Here is a 17,133-nt window from a genome sequence, read left to right as displayed (position 1 = left end):
GTGGCTGGCCTCCGTGGTATGTGGCCCAGAGTAGATGCCCAAACACTGGTTTACATACTCAATCAATCAGCTAACCAGTGTCCTGTCTCAATGTGCAGTGGCACCAGCCAGTGGCCACGGTTTCAGACACAGGGCATGCCACCTACCAGTAGCGTCTACTCTCCGATACTCAGACAAGGGCGGTTACCCCCAGCTCTCTCTTCCCGAGCCACATGGCTTCACGTGCGTGTGAGTCACAGAGCCAGCCTGCCGAGACCCACGCAGAAGGTCACACACGCTTCGGGTCAACTTCCTATCTAGTCCAAGCAGTCCAACAAAAAGACAGCGCTGAACCACTCACATGCAGCCTGGCCTCTGGACACGGCCTTCTCCTCCTGCTGAACGTGACCTGGGCCGACGGGGGACACGCTGCACAGGCGTCCCTCGCTCTCAGTGGCCAGCCCTCTGGCCCCAGCGAGCCCTCCGGCCCCAGCCAACCCTGGATGTGCCTGTAGAGTGTGCCACCCCGGCACATGGGCACCCGCCTGCCAGACACAGGCCACCTCTGAGCACACAGGCTCTCTCTGCACACGTGGCCAGGCTTCAGGCACTGAACTGGGGGCTGCTTCACTCAGAGGGAGCAGATGGAGGCCGGCGGCACAGCTGAGCAGGGAGCCCATTCCTCGGGGCCCCACCCACCTCCGGTTCTCGGCTGAGCAGACCCACCGTGCAGGAGGTTAGGCTCACCGAGGACAGCAGGCTCTCTGAGTCACAGAGGAATGGGGACTGCAAGGGTGGCTTGGTGAAGCGGGCAAGCCTCCGGCTCCCTGAAGGGCTGTCCTCACTAACCCAGACTCCTAAGTACAGGATCTCCCTGGAAGAGAGAACCACCAAGCCCGGGAGCTCTGCCTGGGGGCGCCAGGGGCCCTGGACCACTCCGTCCCATCTGACCCCACCAGGGGTCCCCCGGTTCCAGAGGCCAAGGAAGCAACAGCTCCCACCGTGCAAAACCCTCCCAGATGTCACTACAATGTATTGACTAGAGAGAAAGTCTGTTCGGCAAACTCAGAAACAGCTCCAATGCCACCAAGGCCTTCATGAGGCCCTTGGGGCCTCCGAGCACAGGCCTGTAAGTGGACCCCTTTCCCTTCTCTCCCTTCAGCTGGTGCTTCCCTGATCGTCTGAGAGACCAGGAGCAGCAGGCCCAGGGGCAGTGAGGGGCTTCTGGTCAAGGGCTTGGTCTTGCTTTTCTTTCCTTGGCTCTGAGTGGTCCCAGGGCACCCCAGAGACGATGCCTGTGCCCCCGGCCCAGGGCTGTAGTCAAGAGCCCCTGCTGCATGCCAACTGCCCACATAAGAACCCCAACAAACACTGAGGAGCAGCTAGGCAGGCCACGCTCTCTGCCTCAGCATAAATGCCACCAGGCAGACCCGTGCCAATTAAAACGAGATGCTCGAGATCAGCGCTAATTACCTGGCAAATTAACGTGCTGGCTTACAGGCTCCCGCTGCCTCCTCTCCAGAGCCCACCTCGGTCCTTCCTATTCCTGAAGATCTGTCCCTGGTGTCCTTCTGCGGGTCTCTGGCAGCGACTTGACGATAGTTACAAATAAGTTTCCCTGAACTTCTGACCAGAGGTGACTCAGTGGGGAAAAGCCTTTGTCCGCCCAGTAACAGCCCCACGGGCCTGACTTGGGCCGGGGCCGCAGCAGATGGGGTGGCGGCAGAATGGAGAGTGGCTCCCCGAGCCCGAAGCTGAGGTTCTTTCATGCATCAAGTGAACCTCGGTTAAGCCATTTTCAAGATGGAATGCACAGGTGGCTCCACTTAGGAACGTCACCTGTGCCTGCAGGCGCCCTGAATGGCGAGCCTCCCTCTGCAGCGCCCCCACACCTGCTAGCGGTCCTGCCCTTTGCTCCCTCCAAATCCACGGCGCTGGAAGGTGACCGCCCACCCAGTGGTCCTGCTGTGGCTCCGGGTATAACTGTTCACCATTGTTTCTAGGGACCAGGCTCCATTTCACATAGACCACACTGCCACCAGACGTCAGCCACCACGGCAGGCAGACGTGCTGACACACCGACTCCACCTGCCCCTTTAATACGGGTGATGACAAGTACCGTAGCAGTGGCGTCCACTTACTAAGCACTTCCCACGTGCTAGTGTCCTCGAAGCTTGTTAACTAAACCTGACGTCAACGTAAGCCAGTATTAACGCTACCTGCAGATCAAAAACTACCCAGAGGGGGCGCCACTCACCCGCATAAACCCTTTGTCGGGGGAGGTTAGGACCAAGGTGGGCACTGCCCCTCTGCGCTGCCTGAGCTCAGAGCAAGGCCACCGCTGCTCTTCAGAGCGGCAGCCTGGCTCAGGTGGGAGACGAGGTCCATCACACTCACCTTCAGGTACTCCGCCTCGAGGCTCGGTTCCTGGAACCCCACGCCCTGGATGCAGTCGCCACTCTCCCCTGGCTCGTCCCCACCTCAAACCCCTCCTTGTCGCCTCTGCCTCTGTTCTCAGAGTCGGAGCCTCTGTGCGCCCACCGCAGCTCTGCCCACCTCAGCCACACTTGCCTCCAGACCTGCGGCAGGTGCATGCACCTGCCCCTCACCTCCGCAGGTAGAGGCGCTGCTCCCACCCGCACGTGGTGAATGGGGGCAGCTCCTGCGACACTTCTGGTGAGCGGATGACTAAATGGACGAAGGAGTGATGACAGGAAGTCCGTACTTTCCGGAAAGCCCATCCCCCGGGCTTCAGCACCGCATCCAAACAGCTAATGGTTCCACTCGACCGAGCCACTCAGTGGGCCTTGAGGCCTCCGACGAGAGCCAGCATTAAACACTCGAAGTCCCAGCCGTCTCATGAGCACACCGCGGAAGCGCTCCAACCTGGTTTCCCGAACTGTCTCCAGGTATGAAGCTGTCCCGACAGAATTTCCTGGCGCCTGCCCCTGTCCCCTCCCTGCAGTAACGGCACGTCTCGGTACCAGCAACATGCAGAACTGAAAGTGGCCCTAAGGGGACTGAGCCAGTGAACGTGGCCAGAGGGCGGGCCTAACGGCCACTCGGACGAGGGGTTAAACCGTTCTTACCCTAACTCCACACAGACGTCTTCAAGGACCTGTGCGAACTTCCTGCATCTTTTTAAAAGCGGGTGAAATACCCAGGAGAAGCGGGCACACCGCCCTCGCGGCTCCCAGACCTCCCCGCAGGCTGAGGGCTCGCTCGCCGCTAAAGGTGGCAGCTGCCCCCGTTTTGGCGACACCAAAGGGCTGGGGTGTGGCAACGCTGCCTGTGTCTTCTGGGCAGAGGGTCCCACCCCCGTCATCTCCCGGATCTACTGCCCAAGGCAAGAGCAAAGGTGACCCTCTCTACACCTAAAAGGAAACGTGGGGTTGGCCCTTCTCTCTGTGAAGGCGCCCCACGCACGAGCTGAGGTCGGCAGTGGGGCATGGGGTTGGGGACGCGAGCATTTCCCCGGAGAAAGAGATCTCCTTTCCAAGTCGAACACGAAGATGCACTTCACAGATTCCCACAAGCACGTGCTGAATCCTGGGCACAGCAGACATGCTTAGCGAAGGCGGCTGGTGTGGGGCGGGACGGAGGGAGGGTGGGACACGTAAATCATACTAAGGCAGGCCGAGGGACACGGAAGGCCGCGCCCTTCGATCAGAGGTGCTCGCCGAGGGCGCCCTACGGTGTGAGTGAACAGACGGCGTGGCTCCCCTGTGCCACCCTGAAAACCGGGCCTCACGTGCCTTGTGGCGTCGCTCGTCCGTTTAGTTTTCCAAGGGTGGCTGATAGAAAACACTGGAAGAACGCGACTTGTTTCTCTTATTTTCTGATAGGTACTCCGAGCAACGAAGCCGACGTCACTCACATAACCAGGACCGGCAGGCTCAGAGGGAGCCCACGCTCGATCCCGAGCTACGAGTTTGGCGAAGTGTTTGATCAGTTGCCATAAGCCGCATACTACCGCCGGGTGACGGAAGGGAAAAAACACGAGGTCGGCAAAGATCTGCTGGAAGACGTCTTAAAGGCTTCGCGAACCACGAGGGAGTGTGTGTAACTTTAGCAGCAGGTACGAAATGGCAAAGCCACCTCCCCGGGGCTGATGACATGGGTTCTGACCCCAAATCCACAGCTGCCGTCACTTTCCTGCCCTCGTTGGAGAGGTGAAAGCCTCTCTCCTCGGTGGCGTCTACGGCCCCAGCCTAAAAACATGTTTCCCGCTAAACGGTCAAGGGCTCCCGGGTATCTGTGGCGAAGTGTCCTCTCCTGGGGCGGCTCGCCTCCCACGGCTTCACGCCGAACACGGAGGCCCACTGGACCGGAGTCGAGCACCGCAGGGGGCCTGCTTCCTCACGCCGCCTCCACCGTCTCTAATCTCCTCCAAGATTCACAGCAGCGTCTCAGTAAAATCTTTTTATTGCCAAAGACGAGACCACAGCAGTGAAGCGGGCAAGGGGGACGCACGGTGAGGTCTCGGCCCAGCCGCGCCTGCTCTGGCCCACACTCGCTGGACGCAAGGAGAAAGACGAGCCATCACCATCACCCCCCACCCCCAGAGCCCACCCGAAGCTCCCGCCTCGTCATCACCATCAGCTGCTACAACCCGAGTCCTGGACGGGAGCCGGAGCGGGCTCGGACGGCCCCCAGGCCTGCCTCCCAGGCGAGGTTCTGGAACCATAACTCCTCCTGACAGGATGCCAGGAACCGCGGGAGCTCAACCTGGCCGATTTGAAACCAGCTACTTCCGCTCTGCACCCTCCACTTCTCTTGTCCCCTCTGCCCCTGAAAAAGATTTTTAAGCCACCTTTTTTCTCCCTGCAGGATAATACAGGCCCTAAAGCAGCAGCGTGACCCCCACTGGCAGGCAGGGGAGGGGTGGCAGCGGGTTGCTTGGCTGGGGTTAAGTGATATCCACATACTAGGGCATCAAATCAACTGAGTTGCTAGGGGACAGCACAGACGGGTCTGGCCAGCTCTGGTGACAACTGTTCCCTGTCTCTGACTTCCGGCCCTCCAATCCCCTCCATCACACAGACCACTGCAGCCCAGGGCACACATCAATCCTACGGAAGGCGAAGGCTGATCCTGAGGAGCGAGGAGGGTCCGGCCGAGACGCTGGGGGTGGGGGGTGGACAGAGGCGGTGAGGGGGAGACCCCACAAACAAGGGCCTGGAGACGAGACTCTCACGGGGTATAAAGCAGCGTTTCTCAAGCCATTCTGCATTATTGCCTGTCCTGAAAAGCCTTTTCAGAATTTTTTGTCCTGATCCTTCTACCCCATAAAATTTTAATAGCACAGGAACACTGAATACCTGTTTACATCCTGTGGGTTTTTTTGGCAAAACCTAGGATTTTGTTAACATCGAGGATTTTTTCCACCTCCCCAAAACCGCTTTTCGCCCCGATGAAGAATGCATGGTATAAAAGGAATCCCATGAGGCTTGAGTGGTTGACACAGCGAGCCTGGGGTTTGCTCTGCCATCTGTGCCCACCCTGTCCTCCAGGTCGGGGTCTCCTTGTGAGCCCTGCTTGCCCCCCAACCTCCCTGCAACAGAAACTCTACCTTCACATTCTAAAGTCCCAAGGACTCAGCAGATGCCAGCTGATGCTCGGTGCTTCGGCATAAGAGGCGGTCCCGGGCCTTAAGCACCGTCACGCCAGACAGTGGAGCCAGAGTCCAGTTTGCTCATCAAAAACAGCATCCAGGGCCAAAGAGTGCCCTGCAGGGACAAGGGCGGAGGTCAGGGCCGGCCCCCTGGTGGGGCACTGGGGCGACGCTGACACACACACACACACACACACACACACACACACACGCACACACGTCATCTCCGGAAGTACAGCAGCAGGGAGAGCTGCAGGGGGCGACACACCTGGCTACAGCCCAGCAGCCCAGCGTCTCACGGCTGCAGGAAACAGTCACTGAGTCTGACTAACTCTGACCGTGCGTTAGAGCCTGACACCATCTACTATGCCCCTCTTCGTCTTCCGCAGCTGCAAGAGACCGTCTCAAATTCCCTCTAAAGCCTCCGACGAAGGCTCCCAGCCAGCGCTCAGACGGGCAGCATCGACGCGTGCTCCCCCCGGAAGCTCCCAGCCCTGCAACAAGCGCCCCTTCCCTTCGAACGCAAAATGCTCACACTCGGGTTGTGCGGTTGGATCGAGGTGTGTTTCACTGACGGCATTCTCACACACTTACGCTATTTTTGACGTGAGAAGGACGTCAGAGCCAAAATGATTTGAACCGACAGAACTGTTGTCACCAAGCCCTTTGGACCTAGGCGGGTCGTGGGGATCAGTCCCGGGGGTGTCCCCGTCGTCGTTGAGGGCAGAGTCAGACTTCCTCTCACAGACTGGGCTCCAAACCGCCCCTGGTGGCAACGGGGTGAGGGCGGGGACGGGGAGAAAAAGTCTAATTCTACTACACAGAGAATAAACCATGTATCTTATACGTGAATGACAGTTCACGCCCTTAGAGTACTGCTTGACTCAAGCCAAGATTTAAAAACTAAACCAAAAACTAAATTAAAACTTCTATCCACGGAACACGAGACCTTTGAGAAGCAGGTGATGTGACTAGTCCCTCCAGGAGGAAACAAAGCAGCTCTGAAACCGGAGACCAAGGTTCCCTAAGTCAACACTCTGAGAGGAAGACACGTTTCACAGTTTAATCAACTGGAAATTCAAGTTTGACAGTGAACATCCTGGGAGGGCCTGAAGGGCCTCCTGTGACAAGGAGCTTTCGTTTTTCTGAGGCATGGACAATGGGGTGGGGTGGGGATCCAGCGGGCCCCACCCTCCACCCAGCTAAGCACACACTGTCCCTCCTCACCCGGTGGGAGACAGACCTGCACACATCTGGGTTACATCGCTAGTACTACACGGGGCTGGGCGGGTAGCGGACTCCACGTGTCAGCCTCACGCTTTGAGAACCAACTTCCAATGAACAAAGCCTATTTCCAGCCACGCCAACGGTGGGGAGAACCCTATTTCTACCCGCAAAGAGCACCCTTGCCCCGCAAAGCCTACATCGTAGAGCCTGGGCGCACACCCATGCAGACGGGAAGGCCGGTCCCCAGGAGCTCGGGCCCCGTTGGCACAGCTGGGCAGCAAGAAGCCCCCCGGGCTCCCCGCCCCGAAGTTTCACATGAGCGAATGCAGCGCCCGCTCTGCTGGCTTCGTTCGGTCTGCGAGGCCTGCCTGCCCGCCGGGCCACTGCTCGGCCCCCTGGGCTGGAGGTTTCTGCCGCCCGCTTCCATCCAGTTCCTGGAACCAGTAAATGACCGCCACATCTGCGCGATCGGTCCTCCGGGAAGGCGACTACTCTCCCCGTCCCCTCCCTCACCCCGTTACCACCAGGGGCGGTTTGGAGCCCAGTCTGTGAGAGGAAGTCTGACTCTGCCCTCAACGACGGGGACACCCCCGGGACTGATCCCCACGACCCGCCTAGGTCCAAAGGGCTTGGTGACGACTATGCTGTCGGTTCAAATCATTTTGGCTCTGACGTCCTCATGTCGAAAGTAGCGTGAGAGATGGCCATTCGCAAGTTAAACGTCTGTTAAGCACTTGAGCATATTCAAGGCTAGCCTCATTAAAAGTCACACACACACACACCCAGGTCATTGTGCACTCAGATGAGAGAGGGAGGTGACAGGACAGTGAGCACACGAGGAACGGCGCAGGACCAACTCCAGCCTAATGTGAGCCACAGGAGTGTCACGGGCATGGGCAGCAGACACATGAACTGTCACATCTGGGGCAGCAGGGAAAAACAGTGCCAAGCCCTTGGAGGAATGTCATCTTGCATGCGTCCTGTGAGTTCCCTCATGAGTCTACATTTCAGAGGGTGCACGCTGCCACTGGACACCCCAAAGCACACTGACGAGGAGGGCTCAGCGGGTCTCGTCTGCACCCCGTGGCTCCTGCTGGGGTTCCAGCAAATGCACAAGACCGGGGCCCACAACAGGCGCCCTGGGCTCCAGTCACGTCTGACACTATTCAGCCAGGGGTGTCGGGCCGGAAAGTAAATTAACTGCAGTTGTTCCAGAAACTGAAGGAGCCAGAAAACACTCCCTGCCATCACAGGCAGGGCTGGCGGATGACTCCTCGTGGGGAGTCCTCCCTCTCCCCTCGTGAGAAACTTCTGGAAAAGGTGCGGAAAACAGAGTCGCTATCTTCTCTTGCTCAATCTATTTGGAAACAAAATGTCAAATCAAATTGTCCCCACCCAGGAGGAAGCCGTGGCCCAGGGGAGTGAGGGACTCTGTGGGAGGTGTGGCGGGAGTGTGCCCGCGGGGGCTCACACCTAAGCCTATCCAGCGCAGGCTGGCCTTGCCTCCCTCCAGGGCAGTTCATTCTGGGCCCCTCTCCCTCTGGTGATGGCTGGTAGTCCATAGATGTACTTTGTTTCCAAAGCATCAATAAGTGACCTTTCCAGGCAAAGCCTCAGGTCCTCCTGTGGTGGAGCTCTCTGCAGGAGGGAGAGGTTCAATCAGGGTGAGGGCGACTAGGCCAGGTCAGCCCGGGAGAGGCTTCCTGCTGAAGGGTCTGGCTTCCTCCCAGCCTGCAGGGCAGAGTTCCAGGAGGCACGAACATCCCCAAAGGGACAGACATGCTCCAGCCTTCACCCGTCAGACAGCAGGGCACAGCTCCAGGCCAGGGTAAGACCCTGGAAACACCCCCAGGGAGCCACAGCCCCTGCCCCGAAGCTCAGCCCACCAGCCTTCCTCCAACTGCTCACCTGGGCGACCTGACAGGCCCTTCACGGGAATCCTGGTTAAGATGCAAAGCCAGTAATTCTTCCCATACACAGTGACAAGGAACGTCAGCCAATCAGCCAAAATGCCAGACTCAGATTTAACAATCTCCCACCGAGCATGCTCCCCGCAGGAGTGGAAACTTAGTAACAATGGAGTAGAGACCCTGCATCCCATGGAACGGCTACTTTGTAACGGAGGCACAGGCACGCCTCCTCTTCCTGAGGTCCACTGACCCTGCGTTTTTAAACAAACTGATGGCTGGTGGCAATCTTGCATCGGGCAAGTCTATCCGTGCCATTTTTCCCAACAGTCTCAGATGATGGTCAGCATCTTTTAGCAATAAAGTATTTTTAATTAAGGCGTGTACGTTATATTTTTAGACACGATGCTATTGCACACTTAATAGACTACAGTAGAGTGTAAACACAACTTTTATTGTGTGACTCGCTCGACTGCGGTGGTCTGGAATGAGACCCCCGATATCTCGGAGTATGCCTGTGTTTCTTAGTGATGCTTCAGCGCATGGCTGCCCCTGCTCAGTCACCTCCCCCTTGGAACCTGCTGGGGACACAGCCCCTTCGGGGATAGTGAATACTGTCCCTCCTCTTCAGGGACCAGCCCGCCCCAAAGAGCTGCCACGGGCTACTCCCCACAGTCCTAGGGAAAGGCCAACAGCCCAGGGAGTGACGGTGCCTCAACATGCCCACCAGGTCCTGAAGGAAAGCCAGGCTTCGGCCAGCAGGCGAACAGGGAGCGCTCCGTCAGAACCTCCCCACATCCCAAAAACGAAGGACAAAGTCCCAGCTGCACTTCGGTCCCCCCATTCTGCTGATGGGGGGAAAGTAAAACTATGGAACTTTTAAAAAGCCACTTCCGCCATTACTGAGACAACCGGCGGTTGTAAATGGGGCCTGCACAACAGAGAGCGGTACTGGATTAACGGCCCAGTCAGTGGTTACGGAGGAGAACCTCATTTTTCAGGAGATGCACGTGGCAGTGTTCGGTGCAGACGCGCCACGATGCCTTGCAGTAAAAACCACACACATACTTTATATGTCCACAGCAGATACGGCGAACACGGCAAACTGCTTTTCTGGTTCCAAAGACATCCATTTTTTAAGGCCATGTTATGTGTAACATCTACATAGTTTTTATAAGCATTTTTAAAAGCCTGAATGGACACCTCTCACTCATGTATTAACATCAGGTGGGTGAAGAGGATTCACGGATTTGGGGTTTCCCCAGTATTTCCTTCTTGCAGTGACCAGGTATTCATTAGCAGGAAGAGAAGGAGATTCTACTTCTCGGTGACGGAGGCTGGGAGCTGACAGGCCCTTCCACCCGACGGGCGGCTGCCCAGACCCGGCGGGAAACACGCTCCCTCGATTGCTTCCTCCTCGCCTAAGGACGCACTTCCCCGCCCGCGTGGCCACACAGAGAAGGCCTCCCCGAAGGCCAAGGCCACGACCCGGCCCCGGCCCCAGCCTTGTGCTCAGGATGGATCCTTGACCTCTGGCTTCCAACACCGGACCTCAGGCTCTCTGACAGCTGGCCCGGGGGGACCCACGGTTCAAATTGCACTTTGCTCCCCGGGTCCGGCCAGACAGCCGGCTGTGACACGTGAAAGTGAGAGATTCGGGGCTGCAGATGGTTCAGGCCTGAACGGCAAAAGCTCTGCTTCTACGGAGAATGGCAACGCCACTCCTGGGCCAGAGCGGCCACGCCGGCCCGGCCCCTGTCCATTCACAGCGTCAGATTAACTCCAGGGTCAGCAGGAAAAAAAAATGACAGGCACTGAAAAGCACGGTGGTCACACTGCGCGCGACTCGTAAGGTGGAGTGCCATGCGGCCGTGCGAGCGAAGGGGCGGAAGCTACGGGTGTCGTCACGACACGGGACAGACGTAGGGACAGAGAGGGTGCTTAGCCAAAACGGCAAGTCGCAGAGCCAGCCCGGACAAACTACAGTTACGTGGAGTTCACGAAAACGGGCAGAACTGAGCGAGCCACTTCAAGGCCACACGTGTCACATGGCAAAACTGTAAGTGAGAGGAAGGAATAATGAACCGGAAACCCAGGGAGGACTGCCAGCAGTTCTGAGAAGCTGAGGGGAGGCGTGAATCCAGAGAAAGAGGCTATGAGGAACCACAACCTTTGGCTGGCTAGGAAGGGCTGGGGGGGCCGTGCTGGCCTTCACGTCGCCACCCGTCACCGGGACACCTTCGTCACGCTCATCCCCGTCTGGGGTAAGTGTGCAGTGTCCTGACGCAGCGCCCTGTCCAGCCGTGACCGCCGAACAGAACAGCTGTGCTTTAGTGCTTTCGGGCGAGAGACACACGCCTATGTGAATAGAAAACTTCTGGAATATTCCAAAGGACATTAACTACAATGACTTCGGTATTTACACTCTTTTTAACCATGAGTAAGTATTACTTTTATTTTTTTTCTTAAATAAATTATCTGTAAGTCTGTGTCCATCTAGACTTTGCTCAAGCAACTGAACGACCACAAGAACGCGCAGGGTGAAAAATGGCCGTGAACCTCCCTCCAAATCTGCCCCTTTTGGAGTCTATGCCCCCGAAAGGCCAGAAGTCAACTATTTCTCCATGAAGTTCACGTTCCAGTCCAGAACTGCATCCTCCTCACTCTTTATGCTGCCCCAGCCCGGGGCAGGCCGGGGACAAACATGCTGTCTACAGACAACTGTGTCCGCCTGTACTTCCTCCCTTCACGATGGTCTCTCTTCGTGCCATTTTAATCCATCAAAGGTCTGCTCACCGTCTCATCTCTCAGACCCTGTAAGAAGGTCTGATAGGGCAGGAGTCCCCAACCCCCCGGGGCCGTGGACCGGTACCGGTCCGTGGCCCTGTTAGGAGCTGGGCCGCACAGCAGGTAAGCGGCGGGCCAGGGAGGGAAGCTTCGTCTGTATCTGCATCCGCTCCCCAGCGCCAGCATCACCACCTCAGCTCCGCCTCAGATCCTCAGGCCTTAGATTCTCATAGAAGCCCCAGTCCCCGGTGCCACAAAGGCTGGGGACCGCTGCTGTAGAGGTGTTCTCCCCCTCCGAAGACAGTGTACTTCCAGAGAGTAAGCAGAGACTTTCTGGGTCCTTGAAAAACATCCTTAAATAAAAGAATTCTCTCCTCAACGAAAACAGAGCAAATGATGGAGAGGGAGGCCGATGAGAAAGGACGTGTCCCCACTTGCTTCCATTTGTCCCCTGCCCACTCCCCGCTCCTGAGGACCCTGGGGGAGGAGGCGGGACTGACGGTCCACAGCCCTGTCACCCTGAACAGCGACCCGGGGGGGCCAAGGTGGATCCCAGGGACAAGCACTGGGTGCTTCCTGGCCCTGGACTGAAAGCCCTAATGTCCTAGGCCCAAAAGCCCCGTGGGAAAGAAATCTGCGTGTCCCCGTTTGCCCTTCCTTTTCGCTCACGCCCACCGTCTCACACCCCTACACGGGCAGCTGGGACCGGGACTCGCCAGAGCGGCCGCACGGCTATCACGGTGGCCTCGTCCGTCTCAGACGCTCTTCTCTGGAACGATCGACTCGCGGAAGGAGAGTCGAGGATGAGGGCGGATTTCCCTCCCCTGTGCCCCGCAGCTCGGCACCTCTGGGGCCGCTGCAGCGACAGACACAGCTCACACCTTAGTCTCTCCTTCCCGCCCGGTAACGGAACAGGGGGAGGGGGCCGGCGGGAAAACTCACAAACCCGCGTGCGACCGGAAAAATACCCACTCGACAAGAGGCGGCGCAACACCCTGAAGTGGACCAAATACGGGGGGCCGGAGACCGGCGTCCTGCCCCTCCCCAGGCAGCCCTGGGCAGGGCCGCGATCTGTCACCCACCCCCACAGCTCAAGAGCGAGTGTGAGGTCAAACGAGAAAAAGCCCCGGGAGGCCGGCTGCAAGGCGCGGCCTAGATCCCCAGGCACTGTCCCCGCTCCACGCTCTCCATGCCGGGTCTTAGGCCGAGGGAATCCGCAGGCTTCGGCCACAGGAGGGCACATTCCTCACCCATCTTCCTAGGAGAAATTACACAAAGAGCAGGTCGTCAGGTGCAGCTGGCCGTCTGCACGCCAACTGCCCAATGCCTCGTGGGGTCTTCTGGGCCACGGAGACCACGAGCTTCAGCGCGGAAAAGGCGGGTGGGGCGCTGGTTGGCCGCGCGGTGTGACCTGACAGTATCTGGACGTTTACGGCGCGCGAGAATGCGGCTGCTGCTTTGCCGTGAACAATAAACGGTTTGAAAACTCGTCGATGCTACAGATCCAAGACGAACTTTTCCTTTCTGCCTCTCACCAGGAAAAACTGGTTTCAAATGCTAGAATAAAGTAATAACAGGAAGCTCGAAAAACGCACGTCCTGTCTGTTTTCCTTACAGTACCCCGATTCTACCCCATCGGGTGTTCCGTCCTGCTCTGGGATACACACTCCAAAAATGACCGTGCCAAGGAAAGGGTGTCCAGAGGAGACAACCGTCCGATGAGACGGTAGGAAAGGGGACGGACCAGGGGACTGAGCCTGAAATGGCTCCGTCTGGACCAAGAGGCTCCTGCCGTGTTAGGCACCGCCAGGCGACAATCTGTTCCACGCACTCCATCCACGAGGCGACGGTACGGCCTGTGGAACCCTGTGCAGAGAGAACGTCCAGAGAACGGGGCCCCTGGGCTTAGGAGCGACGCCCCCACCCCCCGCACACCCTCTGTGCAGAGGTGTGCCATGTCCACACGCTCACACACACACCCAACAGCTGGGGCTCGGCCTCCAGAGCCTGGGAGAGAGACCCGCACTTCCTCAGGCAGTGCAAGCATAACCCACTGCATTCTGGGATGGAGTGATTCTCATCCCATGAAAATAAGGCACGATGTGCTTCAGCCAAAAACCGATCTGTACAACCACAAACACTCAAAAGGCACCGAGTAAGCCTATAACCCTATTTTCTTTTCAGCAGTACAATACAGATTCGGCTTTTTAGCTGTTCTCTGAATTTATCCCCAGGGAACAGGGCATAAGCTGAGATTTAGCTTCCATCTCGAATGTGCAACAATTATGACTATGTCGGGTGTGTTAGTGACCACAGGAAAACATGAATTAAGAGCTAACCGGAAGCCACTGGGTATGGCTGGTATGAAATATGAGAAAGGTCTTTTGGGCCTGCTATTTAGGGGAAAACATGCCAGTTTTTCTGGTGACAGAGGTGCAAATTTTTTAATGGGGCTGACGTAATGCCATGCAGGAAAAAAAAAAAAAAAAAGGAAAGCAAAAGAAAAACCACAAAATACTAGTGATTTTCAGCAATGACCCCTCAGAGCTCACTCAGCAACTCTGGCCTTAAAACACTCATGACCCGCACGCAGCCCATGGCATCTCAACTGCTGGGATAATTACTAGACTGGACTCAGAGTTTTTGAACTTGAAAGCTCCCACGGGTTCAGCAATAGTAACATTGGTGATGACGATCAGCATCGAAGTGGCAGTTCTCGCGTGGAGAGCGGCCCGCTCCTCACAGCTCTCCTGTTTCACACACGGCAGGCACGGGGAGCACAGCGGCACGTCCGAGCTGGGCGGCAACCACGGTGCCACCTTCTGCCGCTCCATACTCAGCCCACGTGGGGCCTCTGGCCGCACGGCCTCTCTGAGCTCGGTCGTCGGCCCTCTCCCCTCCAGCTCCCTCGGCACCTGAAGACCTCGAGGCCCCTCCCTGCTCAGGGCTCTGCCCAGAAGCTCCCACTACCCAGTCCAGACACCTTCATCCGTCCACGCTCCCTCCCTCCAGGTGTGTGGTCAGGTGCCCCTGCCAGCCTTGCCTTCCGTGATGCCCCTCTGCCTTCAGCCCCGACCCCGCACAAACATTCACACCCTTCCCTGCTACATGCCTTCCATGTCGCCTTTTAGTGGCTCACATCTTTCATGTGTTTCACTGAATCCTGTCAGTCTGTGTCCTCCACCTACCCACACGCACTGGCTCCAGGAGGCTGAGCCTGTGCCTGTTTTGTTCACTGTTGACCCCCCACCGCCTGGCAGGGGTCCGGCACACGGGAGCCACTCAACCTGCTGCACGAGAGTGAATAACCGAGTCAGGTTCCAGTGCCACTCACCCTCCGAGACGCTGGGAGCTATGAGTCTGTCACGCTGGGAGGGAGACACAGCTAAACAAGGAGGACCAAGCCACGGGGAGTGAGGACACTTAAGTGTGAACGCTCTCACCGCAGGTGGAGCTCGATTCAGCACAAACACGTGCTCAGCGCCGCACGTTAACAAGCACCAAAGTGCACAGTGCGGGGGCCAAGGGGAACCAGGCACAGCGCCAGTGTCTGAGGGACGTGTCCGCACACACACGCATGCGCCCGTGTGTGCACACTCAGACACACTCACGCGCGCACACGTTCCCACGTGCACGCCTGTGCACTCACACACCCGCTGTGTACACGCTCACTCTCGTGTGCACACAAGTGCATGCACACACAGCGAGCACCACGTAGCTGGGCTGTAAGGAAACGAGGCAGGGTCACAGGAAAGGCAGACGCCCCCTCTCCCCAGGGGGCCAATGGGGGTCATGCTCATGGAAAATTACATGTCTGATCTGTCCTTGAAAGATAACTAGGACTTCCGCTAAGGAAATGGGGGTTATTCATTCTCCTTGGGGGAAAAGGGTCACCAGCAAGGGGACATGCAATGCGACACAGCAACTTAGGGCTCATTCAGGGACACGCTCGTAACAGAGACGAAGCAAAGGCACGGTCCTGCAGGACACGCCAGCAAGGCCTCTGGGGTCAGACCGAGAGTTCCAACAAGCCCGGGCCCTGGGCTCCAAACCCAGCCCCTACTCGGGGGAAGGTTCTGGAAAGCTGCTGCCTGCCGGATGCGCAGACAGGCGTGGGCAGCGTCCCCCCGCCGAACCTGCCTCCACGTTCGACTCTCCGAGCTCATTGTGTGTCTGTCACGCACACTCACTTATTAGGCATGAAAATACAAGTTTTGTTCAAGGCAGCGGAAAGCCTTTTCTGCAGAAATGAAAGTGCGAGGCTCGAACGGCAAAGAGCATGAAAGGGCTCGAGCTCCGGGCCGAGGCCTCGCCAGGGGATGCCTGGCCCGGCCCAGCCCCGGCCCCCGGGGCCTTTGAGCAAACCTTCTGCCACGACACCGCGCCTTGCCACCCGCCGCGAGGAACAGAAAGAGGGGAGGATCAAGAGGAGAGACAGCCATTTCATGTGGCATTTAAACCCAAAACGCTGTCCCGAGATCAATTCCTCCCGAGCCTCCGCAGGCGCAGGGACGGCTGACTTCTAATTGCGTTTAGGAGTCCCTGACAGAGCGGGGTCGGCGCCCGCGACCTCCACACCCTCTTCAATAAACTTGCTCATCACAGTCCTGCCTTTTCCTGAAGTCAGCTCTACCTGGAAGTGCGCGCGGTGACAAGCCTGCCGCAGATGAAGCGGGGGCAGCGCTGACGGACCCGCCGAGCCCCCTCCTGCACGCGCTGACTCCTGCGAAGGCCAGAAATCGGGGCACAGCGGCCAGCAGAGGCAGCGTGGCCTCGACTCCAGAAAGCCGCACGCCGGGGCGGAAGTGCATTCACCTGGGAGGCGGGTCCTTCGCCACCTGCACGCACGCAGCCCGGATCCTCGTGGAGGAGGATGGGCGATCGGGCAGGGAAAAGCGTCCGTGGGTTGCTCCCTCGAGCCTGGCATCTGCTTCCCGCTGTCACTTGCCTGGGTTTCTCTGTACTATTTTGGAGAAAAGGTTAATGCTCCAACTGGCAGCTCATCCAAGGAACCCAGAACAAGGCAGATGAGGGTAAAACAAAATGCGGCATCGATTTACAAATGAGATTAGACGGCCAACGCCGCCGGCCATTTTTCTGTGCAGGGGGCTGCCGCGAGCAGGGGCACAGATATTGTACTTGAATTTCCCAAGCTGCTCCGAGGAGGCACCACCATCCTCCCTCCCTGTGTTACTGGAGGAGGAAACTGAGGCACAGGGCACCCGGGGTTTAAGGGAACCATCGACAGTGGGCACGCGCGAGCAAACCAAGATGACGTAAGCACAAGTGTGTGCGTAAATAAGCGTCCAATTACATTATGTTTCAAGCATCCACCAGAAAAGGCAATGGCCTTGAAGCTGACACGGGTTCTGGAGACAAAACCACCAGCCCGATGGATGGGGGCGGGGGGTGGCCGAGGGGAAAGCGGCAGCCGGACAGAGCCGACACTCCCCACGCGTGAGAAAACCCCAACGCCGACCCCGTGCTGGCCTCCCTCCCAGTGCCACTTTGAGTGTTCCTGTTCATTAGAGCAAAAGACCAAACAACAAAGGCCACAAAGCATCATAAAGCCCAGGTGATGGTTTCAAAACCGGGAGTCGGAAGCTTGCCACGCGTTTA

The 17,133-nt window shown here is 57.9% G+C and overlaps 1 protein-coding gene across 5 annotated transcripts in view; it reads right to left on the bottom strand.

The window, feature by feature from the left end:
- Positions 1–17,133, bottom strand: part of LOC120600665 (arf-GAP with GTPase, ANK repeat and PH domain-containing protein 1-like) — a 137,153-nt gene that overhangs the window by 88,224 nt on the left and 31,796 nt on the right. The window contains exon 2 of one of the 5 annotated variants that reach the window (XM_039860146.1): positions 5,594–5,708. The exons of the other annotated variants lie outside the window; for them this stretch is intronic. Coding sequence (XP_039716080.1) covers positions 5,641–5,708 — 68 coding nt within the window. The 3' untranslated portion in view covers positions 5,594–5,640. Of the gene's footprint in view, positions 1–5,593; positions 5,709–17,133 lie in introns of those variants that run through there. 5 annotated transcript variants of the gene reach the window in all.

The sequence above is a fragment of the Pteropus medius genome, unplaced genomic scaffold (genome assembly GCF_902729225.1).
Source record: "Pteropus medius unplaced genomic scaffold, Ma_sr-lr_union100, whole genome shotgun sequence".
Lineage (NCBI taxonomy): Eukaryota > Metazoa > Chordata > Mammalia > Chiroptera > Pteropodidae > Pteropus > Pteropus medius.
This window is presented reverse-complemented; position numbering and strand designations above follow the sequence as displayed.